This window comes from Podarcis vaucheri (assembly GCF_965113315.1).
Source record: "Podarcis vaucheri genome assembly, chromosome: 15".
Classification (NCBI taxonomy): Eukaryota; Metazoa; Chordata; class Lepidosauria; order Squamata; family Lacertidae; genus Podarcis; species Podarcis vaucheri.
In genome coordinates this window covers 1,333,784-1,358,647 of record NC_138753.1, presented here as the reverse complement: position 1 = coordinate 1,358,647, position 24,864 = coordinate 1,333,784, and the positions used below count along the sequence as shown (strand labels likewise).

The 24,864-nt window shown below is 51.0% G+C and overlaps 2 protein-coding genes across 3 annotated transcripts; both read left to right on the top strand.

Moving 5' to 3' along the window:
* The first annotated feature begins 260 nt into the window (after positions 1–260).
* Positions 261–12,232, top strand: SERPINF2 (serpin family F member 2). The gene is made up of 9 exons (XM_082201850.1): positions 261–421; positions 1,238–1,334; positions 1,671–1,721; positions 3,291–3,690; positions 4,488–4,628; positions 7,421–7,624; positions 9,659–9,801; positions 10,078–10,282; positions 11,263–12,232. Exons 2-9 carry the CDS (start codon positions 1,260–1,262, stop codon positions 11,598–11,600), a joined length of 1,557 nt encoding a protein of 518 aa, XP_082057976.1. The 5' UTR covers positions 261–421; positions 1,238–1,259; the 3' UTR covers positions 11,601–12,232.
* Positions 12,233–18,522: 6,290 nt separating this feature from the next.
* Positions 18,523–23,796, top strand: SERPINF1 (serpin family F member 1). Of its 2 annotated transcripts, XM_082201927.1 has the most exons (7): positions 18,523–18,608; positions 18,984–19,176; positions 19,263–19,418; positions 19,961–20,164; positions 20,401–20,543; positions 22,552–22,762; positions 23,384–23,796. In XM_082201927.1, exons 1-7 carry the CDS (start codon positions 18,528–18,530, stop codon positions 23,638–23,640), a joined length of 1,245 nt encoding a protein of 414 aa, XP_082058053.1. In that variant the 5' UTR covers positions 18,523–18,527; the 3' UTR covers positions 23,641–23,796. The 2 variants fall into 2 exon arrangements, with proteins under 2 accessions (XP_082058053.1, XP_082058052.1); XM_082201926.1 differs by lacking the exon at positions 18,523–18,608 and having other exon boundaries at positions 18,988–19,176.
* Positions 23,797–24,864: the final 1,068 nt, after the last annotated feature.

The window sequence follows — 24,864 nt, the reverse complement described above, 5'->3', positions numbered from 1 at the left end:
GCTGAGGGGGCCGCGTTGCTCGCCTCTGCACGGAGGCTGCAGCTGGGCTCGGGGTGCAAAGGGCCGCGTTCTTGCCCTCTAGGAGGCTCCCCAGCCCACCCCAAACACACGTCGGGCAGCAGCCCTGGAGGCGGGGAGGCGGTTCGGTCCTGTTGCTCAGCTCCCTTCCTACGCCGCCACACAGTTCCCGGAGAAATGTTTAACCAGATGCAGAAAAAGTCAATATTTGCCCACGGAGGGTGGTGAAGTAGTGAGGAAGGGGGAGAGATTCCACGAGTAGGCGTTGCTCCTGCAGCAGCTGGTCCCTGGCGAAACTTGGGGGCCACTTCTGCAAAATCGCCCCCCCCCCCACGAAGCTGGCAGTGGTGGCGGCGGCGGCGGCAGGAGACAGGCGCAAGGAAGAGCCCCGCGCAGGACCAACGTGAGATGGGGGGCTTGTGCGGGGTGGGGGGAGGAGAGAGGGGAGCCGGAGCTTGGAGTCCTTGCGCAATGGGCAGTTTGGCGGCTGCGGGGGAATGTCCTGGCTCTGCTTTCCTGGTTTTTATTAATTTAATTTAATTGCATTTCATATCCCACCAAGGAGCTCAAGGCGGCATGTCCAATTATCCCCCTCCTCATTTAATCCCCACGACAACTCCGCGAGGTAGGCGAGGCCGAGAGGCAGGAGTGACTGGCCCCCAGGCTCACACCCCGTGGGAGCTTCAGGGCTGAGCTGCGGGATCTGAACCCGGGTCGCTCCCGAGGTCCGACGCTGACTCACTGCGCCACCCCTGGCTCCTGTGGCGGTGGAAGGGGAAGAGCGCACGCCCTCTCGCACCAGCTGGAGCTTCCAGCACCCACTCCTGCCCTTTCTCTCGGCCTGCAGCTGGCGCGGGGGGGGGGGGGGGCTCAGCCTCCTTCCCTCCTCTCCCAAACTTGCGCCCAGGAAGCGTTAAGGAGCCGAGCGAGTCCCTGAAGAGCTTGGTTTCAAAAAGCAACGACAGCCACCCACCAAAGTCCTAACTCCAAGGGGCGCGGGGTGGAATTTAAATATATACAACCCTCAGTCTCGAAGAGGATGGTGACTGGAAGGGGGGCTTGCCGTGGGGACCTCCTTTTGGGGGGCAGGCAGGGGGTGAGCTGAAGGGAAAGCGGCCGGAGAGGCTGTGAGTCCCTCTCCGTCTCTCGGGTCTGTCTTGAAGGGGGGACAGGACCCCGAAGCCACCCTAGGCATCACTTATCCGCCCATCTCCGGCAGATTTCCACCCCTCGGTCAAAAGATGGCTGCCCCGCCCTGGCCTCTGCTGCTGCTCCTGCTGGCCGGCCTGCCCGCTCTGCGCGCGACGCACCACGGGGTAAGTCCCGCCACGGTCCGGGCAGCTCCTCCTCTCCGACCGGGGCAGAAGAGCCCAGCCGAGGGAGACTCGCGGGGAGACAGGCAGGGGCAGGAGAGGGCGTGGGGGCCATGGGGTGGGGGGACTGGCCCCTGGACTGCGCTGCTGGTCTTCCAAGTAGGGGGAGCATCCTATGGAACAAAGCCCCTCGCCTTGGGAAGATGGTGGAGGTCTTTAATCAGGAGGTTGGATGGCCAGATGTCAGGGGTTTTTTAGCTGTGGCTCTTGCATTGCAGGGAGTTGGCTACAAGACCCTTGGGGGGGTTCCCTTCCAACTCTAAGATTCTATTATTTTAGGTCTCGATTGCCCATGCCTTTGAAGATGACGGGCAGAGGAACATTCTCCAGGTAAGGGAGATGAATCTCACAGCTTCTCTTTTATTAAAGATTTGTTTATTTTTAATGAAAAGGCAAATACTGTGTCGAGTTCGGGACTTGGGAATGGAAAGCAAGGCGGGTAACATTGCTGTGTGATGGTTCTGCTCCTGGGTCGTCTCCACATTTTAATCATATATGGAGGCCAACGCCAATGGCGTGGGCAAACGTAGCCAGTCCCAGAAGCAGAATTTAGGTTGGCAAGTAGAAAGTTCAAAGACAGGGCCTGTTGAGACAGCTTTCTCTAAAAGGTTCCCCACAGAAGGGCTTGGGCACGTGGCTGTCAGGAAGAAGGGCTTGGTTTTGTTGGGTGCTGGGGGGCATCTTCTGGAAGTTGGGCCTCTGGACAACCAGGGAGCCAAAGCTGTGCAAAAGGAGATGGTCGAGAGGATGAATCGCTGCGGGAGATGTAGGGCAGATCTCTCAGCCTGGAATGACATTTTCGAGAAAGGGAGTTTTGGGAGCAGAGGCAATCAAGAGAGGAGATGGCAGGCCGCGCTGGATAATCTGGATGGTAATGCCTAAGAGCTCTTAAGGAACTCAAATGTGAAACTGATCTTCCAACAAAAATATGTACCGTTCCTAAGAGTGTCCTTGGTCCCAGAGGACTGGAAAGCAGCCAGCGCAACACCAATATTTACAAAGGGATTCAGGAAGTTACAGGCTTGGCGTCTCTTCCAGGTAAATTGCTGAGAAGTACTATTAAAGGCAAAATAATCAAGCGCATGCAGGATTTCCTCAGCAGAGACCCCACACTGTCATGAGAATTCCCTGCCAGAAGAAGCTTTTAAAAAGGGCCTTGCAAACCCACTCAATTCAGGCGGCTTTCTCCCAAAGCAGCTGTGGAGAACCAATCGCTGGCCCTTCAGACGCTGCTGAACTGGAACTCCCATGATGATAGGAGATGCAGTTCAGAGACGCCTGGAAGGGCACAAGCTCTGTCTTAAAGGACCTGACATTGACCCTGGTGCTGAAACTTCTTTCAGGTTTTTTCTCCAGGCCTTTGCTGCTTTTAAGTGATTGGTTTTTGCTGAAATGTGATGTTGTGTGTTGCTTTTATTTTTCTGTATGCTGCCTTATGAGGGTTTAAGGAATGCTTAGGCTAGCTCTGATTCATTTATGTGTTCTGTCTCTGAATACCAGCTGCTGGGAATCACAAGGGGGAGAGTCCTGCCCTTGCACCTCAGGTCCTGCTTGTGAGCTTCCCTTGGGGTCATTCAGATGCCACTGTGAGGACAGGAGGCTGGACCTTTAGTTTGATCCAGCAAGGCCTTTCTTATGCTTATGAAAACTACCATCTATCAGGCCAGTCTCTGTGTCCATGCAGTCCAGCACTGCCTGCTCTGACTGGCAGCAGCTCCCTGGTCTCCTGACGAGCAGAGAACTTGCCAGCTTTTACCCAGTGTGGAAACAAGGTGCTTCTTTCTTTAGAGGGTGAGCCTGGACCCTCTTGCCTGCCCAGCCCATCCTCTGTCCCTCAGCTACCCAGATGTCTCCTTCCATCCCAGACTTAGCTGCCCATTCTTTCCTCCCCACCTTCAGCTCCTAGGGCCCATTTCTTCACAGGCCGATGAAGCAGATGGATTGGTGGAAGAAGCATTGCTCCTGGAGGTTGCTTTGCCTGAGGCGGAGGTGCTCCCACCTGCATCCGAGACCCCGGAGAGCCTCCTTGGCACCATTCTGCCATCCTCTGGTCCAAGCCTGGCAGAGGAGGTTTCAGCCACAGAGCTGGGAGAGCCCCAGAGCTCTTCTGAGGCAGAGGAGGACGACCGTGGAAGAAGCTGCGACAGGGACATCCCTCTGGAGAAGACGCACGTGGTGGCCGAGGCTGTGATGAAGCTGGGTGCTAACCTCCTGCGGCAGGTGGAACTGGAGAACAGCAAAGGCAACCTCTTCTTCTCTCCCCTCAGCATCAGCCTGGCGCTGGCTCACTTGGCTCTAGGTCAGTATCCCTCAAAGACAGCCTGTTTGTTGACTTCTTCTGAACTCAAAAGCAAAGGTGCCTTTTGTGGTTAACAGCAATGAAGGGTTTTGCTTTTAGGATGTGGAAAAGGTGAGATGCTGCTCTCCCTCCAAGTAGTGATGGCTCCTATGTGCATGGGGCAGCCTCTTCCGAGGAGAGGCAATCCTGTCATCTCTCTGAATGAATGGCAGGAGAAATACCCAACAGGGCTGAGAGCAAAGCAGCCTGCCAGCCACTGAGTGCTCTGGACTCCAGTTAACGGAATTTCTTCCAGCACATGAGCAGCCTTGTTGGCCGCACAGTCTGAGAATTTCTACAATGGAGACGGGAAGAGTAGGAGCAGAAGACACTGTCTTGTACAGGGTCTGACCAGCAGTCCATCTAGTTTGGTGTTTTCCACACTGTCAGCTGTGGCTCTCCAGGGTCTCAGGCAGGAAGTCTTTCCCAGCCGTTGGGGCCTGAACCAGAGACCTTCTGCCTGCAACTGTTGGTGCTCTGTTACTGAAGGATAACAGAGTGCGAAGCATGGAAGCCTCCCTCTTCCTGCTTGTGTGATGAAAGGTCTTCCGCCCTCTTCTGCTTTAACATGGGGCCTACAGCGGCAGCTCTCTCACTCCTGGCTGATGTGACAAGCGCTTTGGAGCACAGTGGCCCAATGCAAGCAAGAGGGCTTCCATGCCTGACTGCCATGCTCACACGCTCGGTGCTGCTGGTTACCACGTTCCCAGGTTAGCTGAGCATTAACTGTGTTGCTGTTAATCTGGTTTCTCTTTCAGGCGCAGCCAACCGGACTGAGGAGCAGCTGCTGAAGGCTCTGCACGTGGAGTCTGTGCCCTGCCCACACCAGGCCCTGCGCACCGTCTCCCAGCACCTCAGCCAGACTCTCAGCATCGCGGCCCGGCTTTACCTACAGAAAGGTGAGAGGTGTGGGCAGGCAGGTATGGAATAGGAGAAGTCGAGTGAGCCTGCCCTTTGGGCATGAGAGGGAAGAGCAAGCGTTTCCACATGGTGTGGCTTGAATTTCTCTCCTTATTTTATTTATAAAAAAATATTTGTATACCACTGTATCATTAAAAAAAATGTATCACAACGGTTCCTACCAATATGAAAACAGAAAGCAAAATCATAAAAAGTTAAAAACAGGTTAAAAGCCAAAGAATTAAAAACAAACATCAGTAGACCATTGTTGGAGATGTATTCTTAACTGCCTGTGTAGGCTTGTCAGGGAAAAAGGCAAGGTATAACAAAATAACAACAATAATAATAATATGGCTGGCAGAACATAAAGGTTTTTAGCAGGCATTTAAAAGTTGGCATAGATGGTGCCATCTATGGAATCTCCAGTGGTAGAGAGTTCCACAGGACATGGCTAGTGACACTAAAAGCTTGGTCTCTTGTTATCAAATGAGCCTCACCAGCTCAGGGAACAACCAGCGACACTCCTGTGCGTGAGCTCAGTGACTGAGCTGAGGATATAAGGGTTCAGGCGAACCTCTACTAAACCTTTAATGGATAGCAGATATTGAGGGATGGGGCAGGGGGAGAATCTGTATTGGGACTGGAGAGGAATAGTGTTTTTTCTTTTTTTTTTTATAATCATATTTATTAAAATTTCCAATAATAACAGAATAGGAAAATAAGAAAGATAAAGGAAAGAAAGAAAAAGAGAAACTAACTTAGACCCTTCTTTTCATAACCTTCTTTCTGGGACTTCCTCCTTCCCCTCCCGATTGTATTCCCCTTTATCTAAGTTGGTTCCACAAGTTCTCATCCCCAATTAAACCTAATATATTATACTCATAAACCAATTTAAATTTACACCATCTTAGCATCACTCCTCGTCTTATAATAGAGCAAAATTTTCCCCAAGATCCGCTCTCATTTCTTCCACGAGTTCCCCCTTTCTAAAAAAAAAGAAAAAACAGAAACGTAAAATATCAAAGTTATAAAGAATATAAGATAGAAAGTATAGAGAAATTCAAAAAGTTGGTTACAAAGCCTTTGGATTCTAAGGTTCCCCCTCCCTTCCCCGGTTTTGATTCCCCATGTCCATTTGTCTGTATGTTGTCGGCCTGGAGATCTTAAGTCCACAGCCAAATTTATCTCAGTCCATCATGCTGTTTTCTTCGGATTTGATTGTCTTAATGATGTTTAACGTCGAAAATCCAATCTAATAGAGGCCTTTAATTTTCTTTAATCTTTTGTTGCTCCTCCCATTATTCTTTCCGTGTCGTATTCAGTCATCTACTCTTTTATTTCTTGGTTTCTCAGGTTTCTGTCTTGTTCAGCTGCCAAAACATTCTTGTTCCAAAATTTAACGTCTCTACAGAGGTTTGTTATTCAGGGACACAGACTTACGTCCAGTTCCTTTCTTGCTTCAATAGAAGATTCTATTGTGTTATAGTCACCTCTGTAGACAAAATAATATTTCAGTTCTGCAGCTTTCCCAGGAGATAAGACCTTTACACATCCCAGAGTAGTTTTCCACATACGACACTTGTAATGTCCCGAATCCCCTCTAGAGGGATTACAATAACTTTGTATCCTCTAATCCAAAAGTCAATTTGTTGTTTCTTTTTCCCGACAGTTTATATCCATATTTATATCAAATTGTAACAAAATTAACCAGCAAAGAACTTGTCCTCTTTATAATTTCCAGTTTTGACAGCTCCTTTGACAGCTGTCAAAATCTCCATCTCTCTTCGCCAGGCTGTCCGAATCGCCCCGGTTCCCAGGGGGGGGGGTTGCTTTTTCCTCACCCTCGACTCCTCTCCTCCAGCACAGTTCTTATAATTCACATCGTGGAGTTGGTAATTTTTATCATCAATAAGCTTCTGAATAGATCTTGGTTTCTCAGTCCTTGTTTTAGCATGTTTACAATCAGGGAGGGGACTGACTTCCTTTTTTGGATCCCCTCCCGCTCGTGCCAAATCCGGAAAAAATTTTCTTTTTTCCTCCTTTTAAACCCGGTTGCCCAATTACTCACGGGTTGTTGATCAATTGTCCGAATTTCCTTTGGAAGAAGCCAGCGCTCTCCGCCGAATGGCATGCGGCTGCGCCCGGCAGGGGAAGCGGAGGACTCAAAGCACCACGCTACTCCCCGGCGCCCGATCCGTAGCCTTTAAAAAGGCTCTTTCACAAGCCGGGAGAGCGATAACGGTGCCAGCCGAGTCACCATGTCCACGGGATCCGTTCCCGTGGTTTCTAAGGGTCCCCGCGTCGCCGGCGCGGTAGGACCCAGCCCCTGCCGAGCAGACTCCCTCCGGAGTTCGGAGGGAGTCCGCCATTCGGCAATGGCGCCAACCCGGAAGTCGGAATAGTGTTTTTTCTTAACCCTTTTGCCCATGTAATTTCCCCAGCTAATGTCACCACCATCCATCTCCATGCACCAGTAGCAAAGCATCATAATGTGGATGGTGCAAATAGTATTGGTTGGATGGGTGGTAGGAGTTTTCATGAGGATAACAGCACTGGGAGGGGTCAGCACCCCTCTCTGTCCCAATCTGGATCAAGAGTCCCCACCCCGGCAGCTGATATTCACAAATAAGTTTGAATCCCGAGGACCTGAAATGCAGGGGAGGAGGGAAATCCATGCAGCAGCAGCAGTCCCCTGGCCCAAAAACGGGTTGGGGAGAATCCTAGCAGGCTTACCCCAGTCTTAGGGGGAGGGCTGACACTCCTGACTGCCTCACATCAAGGGCTTTTGCAGGATTCCCAGTGAAAGAGCAGTTCCTGGAGGACTCAGAGAAGTTCTACGGGGCCAAGCCAGCCACCCTGTCTGGGAACAGCGAGGCGGACCTGGCGGCCATCAACACCTGGGTGAAAGACGCGACCCATGGGCAGATCCCCACCATGCTGACTGAGCTGCCGGCCAGTGTCGTGATGCTGCTGCTCAATGCCGTGCACTTCCGAGGTGAGCTGGGCTGCTCCTCCCCACCCCCCTGACTTGCTGGGGCAGCCAACAGGTCAGTCAACCTTTCAGTTATTGCAGCAGCCCAAGAAGTAACTGTGTGAATGAGGCCTCTGCTTCTCCCACTTTAATCCATCCTAATAACTTAGGGTGGCGCTGTGGGGGGACGCGGGTGGCGCTGTGGGGGGACGCGGGTGGCGCTGTGGGTTAAAGCCTCAGCGCCTAGGGCTTGCCGATCGTAAGGTCGGCGGTTCGAATCCCCGCGGCGGGGTGCGCTCCCGCTGCTCGGTCCCAGCGCCTGCCAACCTAGCAGTTCGAAAGCACCCCCGGGGGCAAGTAGATAAATAGGTACCGCTTACCAGCGGGAAGGTAAACGGCGTTCCGTGTGCGGCTCTGGCTCGCCAGAGCAGCGTTGTCACGCTGGCCACGTGACCCGGAAGTGTCTTTGGACAGCGCTGGCCCCCGGCCAATAGATGTGAGATGGGCGCACAAACCCCAGAGTCTGGCAAGACTGGCCCGTTCGGGCAGGGGTACCTTTACCTTTAATAACTTAATATCGTTGTGATTTTATGGGCCATAGTTTTTACCACCTACAAGAATCACAGTTGGGAGGGGGCCCAAGTGTCACCTAGTCCAACCCCCTGTAGTAGTAGTAGTAGTAATAATAATAATTTTATTATTTATACCCCTCCCGCCTGGCTGGTTTCCCCAGCCACTCTGGGTGGCTTCCAACAAAATATTAAAATACAATACTCTGTTAAACATTAAAACTTCCCTAAACAGTGCTGCAGTAGAGACATCACCTTGCCAACAAAGGTCCATATAGTAAAAGCTCTGGTTTTCCCAGTAGTGGTGTATGGAAGTGAAAGCTGGACCATAAAGAAGGCTGATCGCCGAAGAATGGATGCTTTTGAATTCTGGTGCTGGAGGAGACTCTTGAGAGTCCCATGGACTGCAAGAAGATCAAACCTATCCATTCTGAAGGAAATCAGCCCTGAGTGCTCACTGAAAGGACAGATCCTGAAGCTGAGGCTCCAAGACTTTGGCCCCCTCATGAGAAGAGAAGACTCCCTGGAAAAGACCCTGATTTTGGGAAAGACGGAGGGCACAAGGAGAAGGGGACGACAGAGGACGAGATGGTTGGACAGTGTTCTCAAAGCTACCAACATGAGTTTGACCAAACTGCGGGAGGCAGTGGAAGACAGGAGTGCCTGGCGTGCTCTGGTCCAGGGGGTCACGAAGAGGCGGACACCACTAAACGACTAAACAACAACAAAACAGCACTGCCTTCAGATGTCTTCTAAAATTCTGGCAGTTGTTTTTCTCTTTGACATCGGGTGGGAGGGCGTTCCACAGGGCGGGTGCCACTACCGAGAAGGCCCTCTGCCTGGTTCCCTGTAACTTGGCTTCTTGCAGCGAGGGAACTGCCAGAAGGCCCTCAGCGCTGGACCTCAGTGTCCGGGCAGAATGAAGGGAATAGAGACGCTCCTTCAGGTGTACTGGGCCGAGGCTTTAAAGGTCAGCACCAACACTTTGAATTGTGCTCAGAAACAATGCAGGAATCACAATTAAGGCATCCCTGACAAATGGCCATCCAACCTCTGCTGAGAAACCTCCAGGGAAGAAGAGTCCGCCACCTCCCACTCCACTGTCAAGCCATCAGAAAGTTCTTCCTAATCATTAGTTTCTTGCAATTTGATCCATTGGCTCAGGTCCTACCCTCTGGAGCAGCAGAAACTAAGCTCTTTCTCTGTCTTCCCTGTGACAGCCCTTCAGTTATTTGAATATGACTATCATGCCACCTTTTAGTCTCCTATCACACAGGCTAAACATACCCAGCTCCCTCAACCGTTCCTCATAAGGGTTGTTTTCCAGAACCCTCATTATTTCAGTCGCCCTCCTCTGCACACCTTCCAGCTTGCCAATATCCTCCTTAAACTGCAGTGCCCAGGGCTGGAGACAGGACTCCAGGGGGCTTGGTTTCCAGATGCTGCCTTTCCTCTCCTCAACCAATTTTTTATTCCCTCTTTTGGGCAGGGTTTTGGAAGACCAAGTTTGATCCCCTTCTGACTGAGCCTGACACATTCTACCTGGATGATGAATTCACCGTCTCCGTGGAGATGATGCGGGCTCGTGTCTACCCTCTCAGCTGGTTCAACCTGGAGGCCCAGGATGTCCAGGTGGGGTACCAGGGGGGTGGGAGCTTTTGTTGTTGACGCTGCCAAAGGGTCTGGCCTCAGGTCAAAGTGCCTGGGAGAGCGTTGGCCTCCTTGCCTTCCCACGTGGGGTGGGCCTGGGCCTTTCTCCTACCCCTGGAGCACACGAGAGGAGGACTCAAGGCAAAAGCCGTACCATTGATTCTCCTCTCCTCTGTTCTTCGCAGTTGCCCTTTCATATCCACAAATAATGTTCTGTTGGGCTGCCCCTGCTGACTCTTCCCTGTGCTTCTCTCCCAGGTGGCCAGGTTCCCCTTCAAGGGCAACACGAGTTTTGTGGCCATCCTTCCAAACCACCCTGAGCAGAACTTCTCTCGGCTGCTCTCTGATCTCAGCCAGGCCAACTTCCAAAGCCTCTTCCCCAAGGAGAGGCCCACCATGGTGAAGATGCCCAAACTCCACCTGCAGCACCACCTGAACCTAAAGCAAGCCCTCTGCCAGTTGGGTAAGAGGAGGGAGGGAGGGAGGGGGCCAGCCTGCTTCACTCTTCGCCTTTACAGGACGGTTTTGGATACCCTCAGCCACCTTGCTGCCTTATTTCAAACAGATTGATGGGGCACGCTTTATAATTCCTGCTTTGAATGCAGAAGGTCCCAGGTTCTGTCCCCCTGCCCCAAGCCCTGGAGAGGCCACGGCTGCCAGTTGGCACAGACCAGAGTTGGGGGGCTTCACCTCCTGGCAGCCCCAGCAGCCAGCAAGGCCAGCTGTCAAGGATGGTGGAATCTGCAGTCCAAGGAGAGCCAGAGATCTATAGGTTCCGCACTCCTGACACGCTCAGTGTGAGGACAGCTGGGCAAGCAAGGCAGATCCCTGTGTTAAATACAGTCCCTGCCTTGTGCTCCTGTGACCTCAGACACGCAGGCAGTTTCTGATATGTTCTGGAATCCTCACCAGACGGAGGTTGCAAAGAGCTTTCAGACCCTTAGCAGGGCATGCTGGCGAGTGGATGTTTGTGTCCTCATTTCCCTCTGCTTCCTCCACAGTGGCTCTTCAGATGCTTCCAGATGGAGGCTTAATGTTGTGAAATGGGCTGCTCTGGTATTGCAAGCAAGTCACTGGCAGCAGTTTTCTTTTTCACTCACGGATTAAACGTGTGTGACTTTTTCCTAACTCTTCTGCCATCTCCGCTCCAGAAGTCCAGGTTCTGTTTCAAGCTCGTCTTGGAAGCAGCAGAAATTCTGCCTCCTTAGTAAAACATACAGGCACCCCATTTGAACGCTTTTAATGCAGCGGCAGAATTCAGGCTGTGGGTGGGTGGAAATTCTCCTCGTCCCCCAAATATACACAGCCCTGAGAACAGTCTTGGGTCACAAACGCTGCTGATGTTCTGCACCAGCACCATCCTGACTGACGACTGTTTTCTCTCTAGAGAAGCCTGCAGCTTCCCCCTTGGCACTGCCTTCACTCCCCTCTCTTTCTTTGCAGGCCTTGGCGAGCTGTTCTCTGCCCCAAATTTCCACCCCATAACAGAGGGTCCCCTCGTGGTCTCCAGTGTCCAGCACAGAGCCGCCCTGGAGCTTTCTGAGGACGGGGTAGAGGCATCGGCCGCCACCAGTGTCTCCATGTTCCGCTCCCTCTCTGTTTTCAACCTCAACCAGCCCTTCCTCTTCATCATCCAAGAGGACACCACTGGCATCCCTCTCTTCCTGGGTGCCATCCGGAACCCCAACCCCAGCGCCCCTCAGGAGAGGAAGACGAGTGACTGTGCTGTGGGAGATGATGGAAAGCTCTTTCCGTGCTCCACGGACCAAGAGAAGCCCTGAACGCCTCAGAGGCCTCCAGGATGCCATGACACCCAAGAGGGCGAGTGTGTTGTGGCCAGTCAGGGTTTTTTTCAGCAGCCTCTCCCCAAATCTCCAGAAAACAAAGCAAAAAGCCACCCTTTCCCTTAACTGGCTGCTGATGTGGGTTGCCATCCTGTACCCAGTCCTGCAAGCTATAAAATATGGCCCTATTGACTCATCTTCTTCTCAATGGCCCTTGTGGATGGGATCCTGCACCCTGACCTGCAGGCCTTTGGCCCTAGAATTAAAGCTGAGCAAAAGGTCACAAGGTTGCACTTCCTCCTCTGGTTCTATGTTCTGCAGGGACACTGGCTGAGGAATCTGAAGCGCCACAGATATGAATGAGCTGTGAGTGCCGGGAAATAAAAGGATGCAGAGAATACAAGAACCAGCAGCAGCAGCAGCCCAGGCCCTGGGGAGTTTACGGGCTCACTTCCCATCTTGGCGCCAGCTTCTCTTCACTATTGCAGCCCCACAATATATCCAGACCACAACTTTTCCTTTCAGGTGGCCACAAAAATGCAACAGAATAGACTGCGTAGCGCTGCACAACTCAAGAAAAAATAAGAGTGTTGGGAATTGCTAGGAAAATAAACCTGCTGGTATCCTAATGCCTGTTGCCACTAATGTGTGTGCCTGACCGCACTTCGAATCCTGCAAACAGTTCTCAAGAAGGGCATTGCAGGGCACTGTGGAGTCTTTGTTCTCTTTGCTTGTTGGGTTTGTGTAAAGTGCCCCTGCCCTTTCTGTGCAAAATCCCACTTGGGCTGTTTTACACTTACATTGCTGTAGCAACAGAGCATGTGTGAGAGAGAATATGAATGTGAATGCCAATTGCCTTGATAGACAAGGAGGCTGTTGGGTGTGGGGAGAGAATTGCTTGGGGATCTCCAGTGACTCATGGGGGGGGGATGAGGCTGAGGTTGGTTAAGACTTCCCAGTTCTGTATTCCCAGCTCCTTATTTAAAGCAGCTGCACAAGCAGCCACAATGCGGAACTGAAAGTTGGTATGTGCTTCTGGCTGCACTCCAGAATCAATTAGACTGACTCCCCACATTGCACACCTGTGTCCAGCAAACTGCTCCCCTCCAGATGCTCAAACCTTCTTTCCATAGAACTGTAGAGTTGGAAGGGAACCCCAGGGTCATCTAGTCCAACCCCCTGCAATGCAGGAATCATGGCTGAAGAATCCCTGACAAATGGCCATCCAACCTCAGCGTAAAAACCTCCAGTGAAGCAGAGTCCACCACCTCCTGAGGGAGACTGTTCTAATGTCAAACAGCTCTTACTGTCTGAAAGGTCTTCCTGATGTTGAGCCAGAATCTCATTTCTTGTCATTTGAATCCATTCACTTGGGTCCTAACGTCCGCAGCAGGAGAAAACAAGCTTGCTCGCATCTTCCATTTGGCAGTCCTTCAGATATCTGGAGATGGCTCTCATATCTCCTCTCAGTCTCCTCTTTTCCAGGCTAAACATACCCAACTCCCTCAACCAGTCCTCATAAGGATTGCTTTCCAGACCCCTGACCATCTTTGTTGCCCTCCTCTGCACACATTGCAGCTTACCAATGGCATTTTAAAATTGTGGCACCCAGAAATGGACACAGTATTCCAGGTGTGGTCCAACCCAGGCAGAATAGGGCGGTACTATTACTTCCCTTGATCTGGACACTAGACTTCTCTTGATGCAGCCTAGAATAGCTTTAGCTTTCCCCCCTGCTGTATCACACTGTGGACTCATGTTCAGCTTGAGGTCTACTAAGACCCCTAGATCATTTTCACATGTACTACTGGCAAGCCAGGTGTCCCCCATCTTCCATTTATGCAGCTGGTTCTTCCTTCCTAAGTTTATAACCTGGCATTTGTCCCTTTTGAAATTCATTTTACAGTGGTGCCTCGCAAGACGAAATTAATCCATTCCTCGAGTCTCTTCATCTTGCGGTTTTTTTGTCTTGCGAAGCACGGCTATTAGCGGCTATTAACGGCTTAGCGGCTATTAACGGCTTAGTGGCTTAGTGGCTTTAAGAAAAAGGAAACAAACTCACAAGAACTCGCAAGACGTTTCGTCTTGCGAAGCAAGCCCATAGGGAAATTCATCCTGCGGAACGACTCAAAAAACGGAAAACCAGGTCTCCAATCCGTTAAGGTCATCTTGAATTCCAGTTCTGTATTCTGTGGCATTAACTACCCCTCCCAGTTTGTTGTCTTCTGCTAACTTGATGAGCATCCCCTCAATTTCTTCATCCAAGTTGTTTATAAATAATGTTGAACAACAACAGGCCCAGGACAGAACCCCGTGGCACCCCACTTGTCACTTTATTCCAGGATGATGAGGAACCCTTAGTGAGCACTCTCTGGATTCAGTCAATCACCTACAATAAAACCACTTAACAGTTACTTCGTCCAATCCACATTTTACTAGCTTCTCTGTAAGAGTATCATGGGGAACTTTGTCAAAAGTCTTATGGAAATCAAGATACACAATGTCTACAACATTCCCCTGATCCACCAAGCTTATAACTATCAAAAAAAAGAAATGAGATTCATCTGGCATGAGAAACCCATGCTGGGTCTTAGTAGTCACAGCATCCTTTTCTAAGTGCTCATAGACCTAATTATCTGATGTAGGACATTTCCTGGTATCCACATCAAGCTAACTGGTCGGTAGTTTACATGGGCCTTCAATATTTCGCCTTTAAGAAACTCCCATCCATCTTCTGTTCATGGGATCTCACCCAGTAGTTCCTTAAGCTTTTTGAAATTGGCCGTCTTAAAGTCCAGAGTGCATGTCTGTCTACACTCCGCTTTCCCTTGCCTCTGTATCATGAAACCCAAGAGGACATGATCACTTCCTCCCAAGGTTGATCAGTTCCTCTGTTGGTGAGGGTCAGGTCCAAGACAGATGATCCCATTGTTGCTTCTTTCACCTTCAGGGTGATGGTGTCACTGTCAGAGAGGCAACTGAGGAATCTGTTGGAGCCAGTGTGGTGTAGTGGTTAAGAGCGGTAGTCTCGTAATCTGGGGAACCGGGTTCGCGTCTCCGCTCTTCCACATGCAGCTGCTGGGTGACCTTGGGCCAGTCACACTTCTCTGAAGTCTTTCAGCCTCACTCACCTCACAGAGTGTTTGTTGTGGGGGAGGAAGGGAAAGGAGAATGTTAGCCGCTTTGAGACTCCTTAAAGGAGTGAAAGGCGGGATATCAAATCCAAACTCCTCCTCCTCCTCTTCTTCTTCTTCTTCTTCTTCTTCTTCTTCTTCTTCTTCTTATGTTCTTGGCGGAGTTTGAGTTCCTACAGATATTGGGGTAGTTGAAATCTTCCATGAAGGCATCATCCAAGTCTTCAGACTGGCTTGGCAGTCTATGGCATAAGATGCTCTTTCCTCATTTTAGGATCCAACTGCTGAACAAGCAAAGCACTGCACTATGCTAGCCAGGGACTGTGGCACCCAGAGGACGAATTCTCAAGGTTAGGCTATTGCCACAAAGGTAAAGGTAAAAGGGATGCGGGTGACACTGTGGTCTAAACCACTGAGCCCCTTGGGCTTGCTGATCAGAAGGTTGGTGGTTCGAATCCACCCGACGGGGTGAACTCCCATTGCTCTGTCACAGCTCCTGCCAACCTAGCAGTTCAAAAGCATGCCAGTGCAAGTAGATAAATAGGTACCGATGTGGTGGGAAGGTAAACAGTGTTTCCGTGCGCTCTGGCTTCTGTCACGGGGTTCCATTGTGCCAGAAGTAGTTTAGTCATGCTGGCCACATGACTTGGAAAACTGTCTGTGGACAAACGCCGGCTCCCTCGGCCTGAAAAGCAAGATGAGCACCACACCCCATAGTCGCCTTTGACTGGACTTAATTGTCCAGGGGTCCTTTACCTATTGCCACAACAGAATTTCCTTGGGCAGAAGCAAATAACTGAGCAAAGCCCTGACCATCGAGAACCAGGTCTCCTGCTGAGCCCTTTCGTCTCTCTGCCATCATCAGGTTTTGCCCACACTTTCAAGCCAATCTTTGCAGGGTTAAGGATGAGAAACTTTGCCAAAGTAGCAGAATGTAAGAAAAGTGTTTAGCAGTCTAGCATCTGGGTTATGAAGAAATTAAACTTGGTTGGTTAATTATTAATCTGTCCCAGCATTTGAATAAATACAAGAGTGTGCACCCACAAAGCATGTTATGTGCCTGCACGTGTGTGCAGGGTGGGTAATTAAGACTCCACCCCATCTCATACTAGCAGCACACCTCCAGTCCCAGGACTTGTACTGATCTTGGCTCTGCTAGGCTCCACTTTTCCAGCCTGGGCCAAGCTTCATGGAGCAGGGGTGTTGTCAATGGCTACTGGCCAATGGTGATTATGCTCTGACCCCATAGAAGGGGAGAGTGCTCTTGTACTCGGCTCCTGGAAAGGATGCTGGACTAGATGGGTCTCTCACTCCTCCCTGATCCAGCAGCCAGGCTCTTATGCTCTGCCTTGCAGCACAGCTGTCCATGCAGTGTGGAAAACAAAAGGAGGCTGCTTTAAGAGGGGAGCTGTAACTTGAAGCCTGCTGATGGCTGGGCTGGGATAGCCTGTGGGCTGGCAGTACAGCAGCAGCAGCCCAGGCAGATGTGAAGCTCCACACACACTCACACACAGTCTGGTCAAGAAGGATTGCAGTGGAGGACAGGAGCCTGAGGTAAGGAGCTTATTCCAACTGCCCAGGGGTGTGGGTGGGTGTAAGCCTACTTTCCTTTGGGGCGTAGAGCGCAGCGCAGCAGGAAGGCAAAACTCAAAAGGGAAAAAAGGTCAGTTAAGAGCCAGGCAACACCTCCATTTTTTCACTTGGAGAAAGAAGGTCCCAGTGTGAGATTTTGTAAGAATAGGACTGTTTTTGTAAATCCTACCCAGGGCACCAGGGTGCTAATGGCAGATCCTCTGACAGCTGAAAAAATTCCACCCTGAGAGAACAAAGCCTCAGTCCACCATTCAGAAAGAAATCTGCCTTTTTATTTCAGACTTGCAGATGGCAGAGATCACCCACCACCTCATCTGACAGCTCCTTTTCTCTTGCCTCAGGTGCCTCTGGTGTGTATGGGGGGGGGAGAGAGAGGTTCAGAGTCTAGATTCTTCTCCTTCATAGAAGCAGCTTACAAAGGGGGGTGGGGGGTGGACCACCCTGTCCCAGGAACCACCCAATGTTGGCTAAAGTAGTAGCTCTTATTTTTCTCATTTTGGCTGTGTGCTTAAGTTTTGTGCTAATGGGATCCAGATGTCTAGGCCCACTCAAGCAAGCAAGCAGAGTTTCAGCATAGGTTTTTGGCAAATGTGGAAATTCTCAGCCTGGCAATGGTGATCAAGCTGGAGCATGATCATCTCTCTTCTGAGGCCCTCTTCCCCAGTGTGGAATGGGGTTACGACCAACATGCCAATAGCCATTTCCATCTAAATAAGGCATAACACACACACACCTCTCTCTCTCTCTCTCTCTCTCTCTCTCTCTCTCTCTCTCTCTCTCGTTCTTCTCTGGTCACCTTGCACAATTAGGGAAGGGACTGAAAATAAAACTGCCAATGACATAATGCCATTATAAAAATCTATGGTGTGGCTGCATTTGGAATACGTGTCCAGTTCTGGTCGCTTCATAACAACAATTTATTTATACCCCTCCCACCTAGCTGCTTTTCCCCAGCCACTCTGGGCAGCTCCCAGCAAAATATTAAAATACAGTAGTCCGTCAAACAAACTAGAAAGGGATATTGGAGAGCTGGAAAAGGCGTTTGGGAAGGGCAGCTAAGAAGAGACCGGATAGAGGTGTCTAAAACCAAGCATGGTGTGGAGAAAATGGATAGAGAGAAGTTTCTCTCTCTCCTAAGACTAGAACTGGTGGCTTAGGCTGAATGTTGGAAGATTCAGAGCAGAGGAAAGAAAACCCTTCTCTGTGGAACTCGCTCTTGCAGGAGGCAGGGATGGCCATGAAGCTGGATGGCTTTGAAAGAGGATTAGAGAAATGCACAGAGGAGGAGAGGGCTATGGATGGCTGCTGGCCACAATGGCTGTGTTCTGCCTCCACTATTGGAAATAGTAAATGCCTCTCCATACCAGTGGCTGGGAATCACAAGTGGGGAGAAAAGCGTGCTTGAGACATGACCACTCTAGATCTGCAGTAATTTGAAACTTTTGTGCCATCCTGGTGATTTGGCTGCCTTCCCTTTAATTGTAGCCTTTTAAAGACCTAACTACTATTTCCACATAGCCCTTGTGGCGCCAGCTTTCAGGGACATGGCTTTGGTGTCTGCTGGGGTTACAGGCTACCCTTTGGACTGGATGTGGCATTATCTAAGTCTGTCCCCTGCAAACACAAGTGATGAATTCATGCCAGAATTCTGCAAAACAAGAGGTCTGCTTCCCCTGCCCCAGTCCATTTGTAGGACTGAAGGACTCACGATGGGGGAAATAGGTGCCTGTGGCAGTCCAAGGAATTGCTGGTCTGGAGTTATTGCACAAATTGGGAAGTCTTTACTGAGGAATTCTCAGCTTTGCTACTGGGGCAAAGTTAAAAGCTCAAGGTTTTGATTCATGTTTAGGACCGTGACAAGCATTGGACTTGAGCTGTGATTCTTGCATTGTTTCTTGCTTGGAATATTCACAAGGGGGGTGGAAATAGTAAATATTACTTGTAGTTTTATTGCTTCTGCTGGCTCATGGGAGCAGGGCAGTTAGTAAGACATCAGCAAGTACCAAAGCCATGCCCACCGCAGTCTTCTCTTTAATGAAACAGGAAGTGAGATTTTGTTGGTTTGTTTTAAATGAAAGTCCTGGGAAATGAGTTCCTGCCTCAGTGTTCTGTCCTGTATTTGCAGCTCCAGCTACAGAGAAAAGGCTGAGGGGGACAGCAGTTAACTTTGCTCGTTCTTTCCTCTCCAGGCCCCGCCATGCGACATCTGGTGGTTCTTCTGTGGCTGGGACTCCTAGCCATCTCCTGCAGAAGCCAGGACTTTGGTACCAGCCCACAGGTCTGTCTGAGGCTTCAGGGCCCCTCCCAAAATACTGAACACGACCCCTGAGGCATTTTGCATGTCCCCTTTTGTTTAAAAACTAGGAAAAAGGGGCAGGGACTGTCTGCATAACCTAGCCCATGGCAAGCTAGGGATGAAAAACCATATGCTGCCTTCTCGCTTTTGTACTTTGAGAAGTCCTTAGGATGTTTCTACAGCGGTCTCTGTTAACCTGATGCTCTCCAGATGTTTTAGACTACAGCTCCCATCAACCCTTGTCCAAAACATCTGGAGGGCATGGTGGCGGCGAAGGCTCTCCTTAAGGCATTCAGACAAATGGAAGGAGTCTGAGGGACGGGACAATTCTGAGCAAGCAAATTTTGCCTTTCACAGGATCCTGAACCCGACAACACAGAGGGAGCTGAGGAGGAGGACCCCTTCTTCAAGAGCCCTCTCAACAAGCTAGCAGCTGCCGTCTCCAACTTTGGCTATGACCTGTACCGTCAGCAATCCAGCCAGGCTCCCAGCGCCAACGTCCTGCTGTCCCCCTTCAGCATTGCCACTGCTCTCTCTGGCATTTCCCTTGGTGAGCTCATTTCTGTTCCATCCTTTCCTAACATCACCCATCCCGGGAAGGCGAATTTCACAGGCCTTTTTCTTTGTGGTTCGTAGGGGCAGGAGAACGGACCGAAGGTATAATCTCTCGTGCTCTGTTCTACGACATGCTTGACAAGGCCGGGATCCACAGCACGTACAAGGAGCTCCTGACCACCATGGCAGCTCCCTCCAAAGGCCTGAAGAGTGTCTTCCGCCTCATCATGGAGAGAAGTAAACCTTGTGACCCTGGTCCCCTAGTCACAGGGGATGGCAAAGAGGCAGAGTGGACGGCCACGGGGAACATGGTCTAGCAAGCAGCAATTCCTGGTCCCCAAATCAAATCATCCCTACTTGCAGGATGTACCCATTTGCCTTGGTAGGATTGGATATTTGGGCAGCAGGTGCCGCCTAACCTAGCCACTCTATTAAAAAGTCTGTCAGTCTCATGAGCAATTTGGCCCAGGCTGTTTGGAGCCAGTGAGCACCAGCCCAGCCTCAAAGTCCAAGGCAGAATTAACGCCTGCCTTCTGCCCGATTCTCACTGTTTTCTACGAAACAGTTCCTGTTGAGAACTGCTCAAGTTACTTCAGATTTAGTGCCTGGAAGGGTTTTTTCATTGGCTGCCTCTGGGCAAGTGGCTCTAGACAAGTAGGCTGGACCAGGTCACCTTTGGCTGCCTCCACATCTGTGGCTGCATGAGTACAGGCTGTTAAGACCTCCAAGTACTGAGCAGGATGGGAGTTTTCTGGTCTCACCCCTTCCCACTCCCCTAGGGCTGAAAATGAAAATTGGGTTTGTGAATGAGCTGGACAAGGCCTATGGAGTCCGCCCCAGAGTGCTGAGTGGAAACGCCCGGGCAGACCTGCAAGAGATCAACAACTGGGTGCAGCAGCGGACCGGTGGGAAGGTCACGAGGTTCTTTGGCGAGATCCCTGCTGGAATTAGCATCCTGCTCCTTGGGGCAGCCTATTTCAAAGGTAAGGGGAGACCTGCTGAGAGAGGTGCTCAAGGAAAGAAGGTAAGGTCCAGTGGCGGGCACCTTGGAGTGACAAGAGGTGTCTCCAATACCTTGGGGTTAGGATCACAGAAGAGGGTGAAGGCTGGGCTGTGTCTTCTGCTTCTCCCCAGGGGGAGTCACTGTTCCAGCTGAAGCTTTTCGAAGGAAGAGGGAATTAGGAACTCGATAACATTTATTCACCTTCTCTAACAACAGGGCAGTGGGTCACCAGGTTTGACACCAGGCTGACTAAGCTGCAGGACTTCCACCTGGATGAGGGCCGGACGGTGAAAGTGCCCATGATGTCAGATCCCAAAGCCATCCTCAAGTACGGCTTTGACTCTGAGCTCAACTGCAAGGTCAGTACAGGGAGCAGACTGCAGAAAGGGTCTCCCTGCCTGCTTCACAGTATAAGGGCAGGCAGGCTTTCCTTCACCAGTTGCTCCCTCATCACTAAATTTGTGACAAGAAGGGAACGGCTTCATTTGGCTGACTAAACTAGGTGAGGGTAGCCAAAGCGTCTCAAACCCTCAGTGAGTTAGGGACTTCCCCTGCATGTGAAGACAAGCTCTGGCGGATAGAGGAGGTGAGAGCAATAGTGGGTCTAATGGTCAAGAAGGCAGTTTCAGCACGTGTCGTAGAGAGGTGAGGAGCGAGTGGGGTTTGTCAACTTGGGAAGGCAGTCTATCTAGAAGGAAAATTCTGGTCCTAAACCTCCACTGCCTTGTGGGATATCTTCAGGAGAAGAAAAGACTCGGGAGTAAATCTTACACAAGTCCGGAGTGGAGTCCTTAAGATAGTTGGATGGCGCTTTGTACGCCTCCTTCCAGGAACTCCTGCCACCAAACATATTGCTCTGCTTTCCTTTGGACCACATAAGTGAGGCTGAGAGAGGCATCTTGTCTTCTGGGCAGCCCAGGACCTCCATATACTGCCCAGACTTGCTCCCCAGGGAAGTCACTTCGGTGCTGCTAGTGGTTTGACTTCGCCTCTGAAGGCGCATTCCTTTGTCTCTCAAGACAGACGGATACAAACAACATTAATTGTTGCACTTTCAGTGGCCCAGATTTGTTATTTGCCCTTGTCCCCTTCTTCCCAAGAAGCCATTCCTGTTTAGCAACGCTGCCACTGAGAAACGGCCAGATATTGCCATCTGCCCAAGATCCCACATGGAACCCTGAGGACGGATTTGAACCTCTGCATGGATATGCTATTGAAATATAAATGTGTGCCAATGATGTGCCTCCATGGGTGGCTCTGCCCTGCTATAAACTAAAACTGGCCAGCAAAGATTCCCCAGTTCCTTGCAGGTTGGCAACTCATTCACACATCTGGAGCAGTCCCTCCCACCCTGTGGCTTCTCTCAGAGGTCAAAGTCAGAGAGCAGCACAATCCATTGCTTATTTGGGCTGAAAGCCAGGAGAACTAGGCTACATAAGATGGGGTTGTTTTGGTTCATGAAGAATTGCAAATTTTGCAAGTACAGTGGTACCTCAGGTTACATACGCTTCAGGTTACAGACTCCGCTAACCCAAAAATAGTGCTTCAGGTTAAGAACTTTGCTTCAGGTTGAGAACAGAAATCATGCTCCGGCGGCCCCATTAGCTAAAGTGGTACCTCAGGTTAAGAACAGTTTCAGGTTAAGTACAGACCTCCGGAACGAATTAAGTACTTAACCCGAGGTACCACTGTATGTCAATTTCTGCAACACATTTGCAAGCTAAACTTGGAAGCTGGGGATGAAAAAGAAGGGATTGTAAACTGCAGCTTATGCACTGAGAACAACTTTGATTGGGTCATCTCTTTCATTTTCAAAAGTGCCTCTCTTCAAGTGGTAGGACCCTAGCCAGCTGCTGCAATAGAGAATGAAGGGTGTTCTTAAGTGTTGCAGGTACAAATGCCCCATGGATATATGTGTGCGTGTGCAAATATGTGTGTAGGGAGGATTCAAGCCTTCTAAACATCCCAAGACCCCAGTTTCCACCTGCCTACGACTGTTGCCCCAGCTCAGTCAACAACTTCCCCTTCTGCTTCCCAAAGAGCTGCGCCCATAGTCCCAGTGACAAACACACCCAAAAATCCTCCTCTGGAGCAGAAGCTTCTTCCCACAGGCTGGGAACAAACAGGATCCCCTGGGCCGTGGCAACATTTCTCAAGCCATCTATGATGGCTAAGACATGCATGAACAGAGGGAAAGTAATTACCTTTCTAAGAGTGGGCACACAGCTCACTCCGCAACCTTTTTTTTTGGGGGGGGGGTCCTGGGCTGAGCGAGTGGGTCAAAGCCCTGCAAGGAGCACAGATGGAGGAACTCCTTTGAAATGTCAGCACCTAATACCTTTCACTTTCTCCGACTCCCATTTCTAGATTGCTCAGCTGCCCCTGGCAGGAAGTGTCAGCATCATGTTCTTCCTGCCCCAGAGTGTGACCCAAAACATGACGCTGATTGAAGAGAGCCTCACCTCAGAGTTCATTCATGACATAGACAGGCAGCTGAAGACCGTCCAGGCGGTGCTGAGCATACCCCAGCTCAAGATGACCTCTGAGACGAACCTTGCCAGCACACTGCAGGAAATGCGTATGTACCCAGCCCAGTTCTGCAGCGGAGGTGGGGAGAGCGCGTCAGTGCAGTGCTGCACTTGGCAAAATAGATACACCCAGCAGGGTGGATGAAGCACTGAAGGTTACAAGCCCCTTCCCTTCCCTTATTTTTGGACTGGCTGCCTTTGAACATGGAAGGCCATTCCTAGTTGCCAAAGCTAATGGACACAAAGAGACTCTGTCCATGTTGGGGATGGGCACATGCTTTGCCTGAAGGGCCTCAGGTTCAATTTGCGGAGTCTCCAGGTGGGCTGTTTCCCTTCCAGTCAGTGCAGACACTGCTGAGCTAGATGGCTTGGTCTCAGGTTCAGATACCTGGATGGACTCCTTGCCTGAAACCCTGGAGCGTTAGTGCCAGTCCTGCCCAGACCAGGCTGAGCTCAGTGGACTTATGGTCTCAGGATAAAGCAGCCTCCTCTTTTCCCATGCACTGCCTTGGTCCAGCCATGTCAGCACCGATCTTCCTTGCGGGCCAACTCTCCTCCTTAGTTCGTCAGTGTTGTCCTCTTCTTTTTGGCTAGGAGCCCAGGAGACGCAGCTTGGCTGCACCCCCGGCCAGTTCTCCCCCCAGCTAATGAGACATCCTCCTTCCTCACAGGGCTCCAGGCACTCTTCTCGACTCCCGACTTCAGCAAGATCACTGTGAAGCCTGTCAAGCTCACCCACGCACAGCACAAAGTAGTTCTTGAGCTCAGAGAAGACGGCGCACGCCCTGTGTCTGCTCCAGAGATGACCGGACCCCTGAACTTCGCCATAGACTACCACGTGGACAGACCCTTCCTGTTTGTTCTTCGGGACAATGACACAGGCACTCTCCTTTTTATTGGGAAAATTCTGGACCCTCGGAGTGCTTAGACACCCCCCCAAAAAACCCCATCAGAACAGCCTGTGGTCATCGGGGCAGAAATGGGTTGGGGGTAGGTAGGTGGGGCCCGACTGCCCTGTTGCACTCTTGCTGTGCCCCATAACTGTTTATGCTTACGTGCTGCAATAAACATGCCCCAAGAACAACTGTCTGGGTCTCAGTAGTTCATTATCTTGTTGGTGACAGAGAAAGCATACCAGGGGAGACAGAATTATTGAGAAGGATGGAAGAGATAGCAGAGAAAAGTTACCTCTGTTCCCTGTTTTTCCTTCCCAGTGTCCAACACAATGTTCTCACCACTAGGCAATACTCCCCAGGGATCCAGAGAAGCCTGTGTGTGCTTTGGGGGAGGGGGTTGCCTTCCAGCAGTCCCTCCTGTACCTCTGGGGGGGGCTCTGACCTGTGTGTGCTTCGGGACAATGATACAGGCACTCTCCTTTTTATTAGGAAAATTCTGGACCCTCAGAGTGCTTAGACCCCCCCCCAAAAAAACCTGTATGAACTAACAGGTACCTCCCAATCCTGTGACTTGAGGACACCCCCCCGGGACACAGATGCCTCTCCCCCTCCCAAAGCATGTACTTGATGGCAGCCACCACCTTCAACGCACTGAGGAAAATTTCATGGCAAAGGATTGCTGCTTCAGTGGTGAAGAGAGCATGTTTTGCATGGGAAAGGTCCAGGCTCCAGCCCAACCATCTCCCCCTCCCAGTGGGAAAAGCCCTTCTCTACCTGGGATCCTGGGGGACGCAGGTGGCGCTGTGGGTAAAAGCCTCAGCGCCTAGGGCTTGCCGATCGAAAGGTCGGCGGTTCGAATCCCTGCGGCGGGGTGCGCTCCCGTCGTTCGGTCCCAGCGCCTGCCAACCTAGCAGTTCGAAAGCACCCCCGGGTGCAAGTAGATAAATAGGGACCGCTTACAAGCGGGAAGGTAAACAGCGTTTCCGTGTGCGGCTCTGGTTCGCCAGAGCAGCGATGTCACGCTGGCCACGTGACCCGGAAGTGTCTTCGGACAGCGCTGGCCCCCGGCCTCTTGAGTGAGATGGGCGCACAACCCTAGAGTCTGGCAAGACTGGCCCGTATGGGCAGGGGTACCTTTACCTTTACCTAGGATCCTGCCCATGAGAGGAGAGCATCCTGGGCTTGTTGGCCCAAAAGTCTGACTTGGCACAAGGCAACTTTCTGTGTTCTCCTTGGAACAAGTGGGCAGAGGCAGG

What these genes read in the sequence shown, in the direction of transcription:
- SERPINF2 (XM_082201850.1), top strand. Translation starts at nt 1,260, where the DNA reads ATGGCTGCCCCGCCCTGGCCTCTGCTGCTGCTCCTGCTGGCCGGCCTG. An exon ending in GGCAGAGGAACATTCTCCAG is followed by an intron (nt 1,722 to 3,290) that starts GTAAGGGAGATG and finishes CCCCACCTTCAG; the next exon opens with CTCCTAGGGCCCATTTCTTC. An exon ending in GCTGGCTCACTTGGCTCTAG is followed by an intron (nt 3,691 to 4,487) that starts GTCAGTATCCCT and finishes TTTCTCTTTCAG; the next exon opens with GCGCAGCCAACCGGACTGAG.
- SERPINF1 (XM_082201927.1), top strand. Translation starts at nt 18,528, where the DNA reads ATGCGACATCTGGTGGTTCTTCTGTGGCTGGGACTCCTAGCCATCTCC. An exon ending in ACTTTGGTACCAGCCCACAG is followed by an intron (nt 18,609 to 18,983) that starts GTCTGTCTGAGG and finishes TGCCTTTCACAG; the next exon opens with GATCCTGAACCCGACAACAC. An exon ending in CCGCCTCATCATGGAGAGAA is followed by an intron (nt 19,419 to 19,960) that starts GTAAACCTTGTG and finishes CCACTCCCCTAG; the next exon opens with GGCTGAAAATGAAAATTGGG.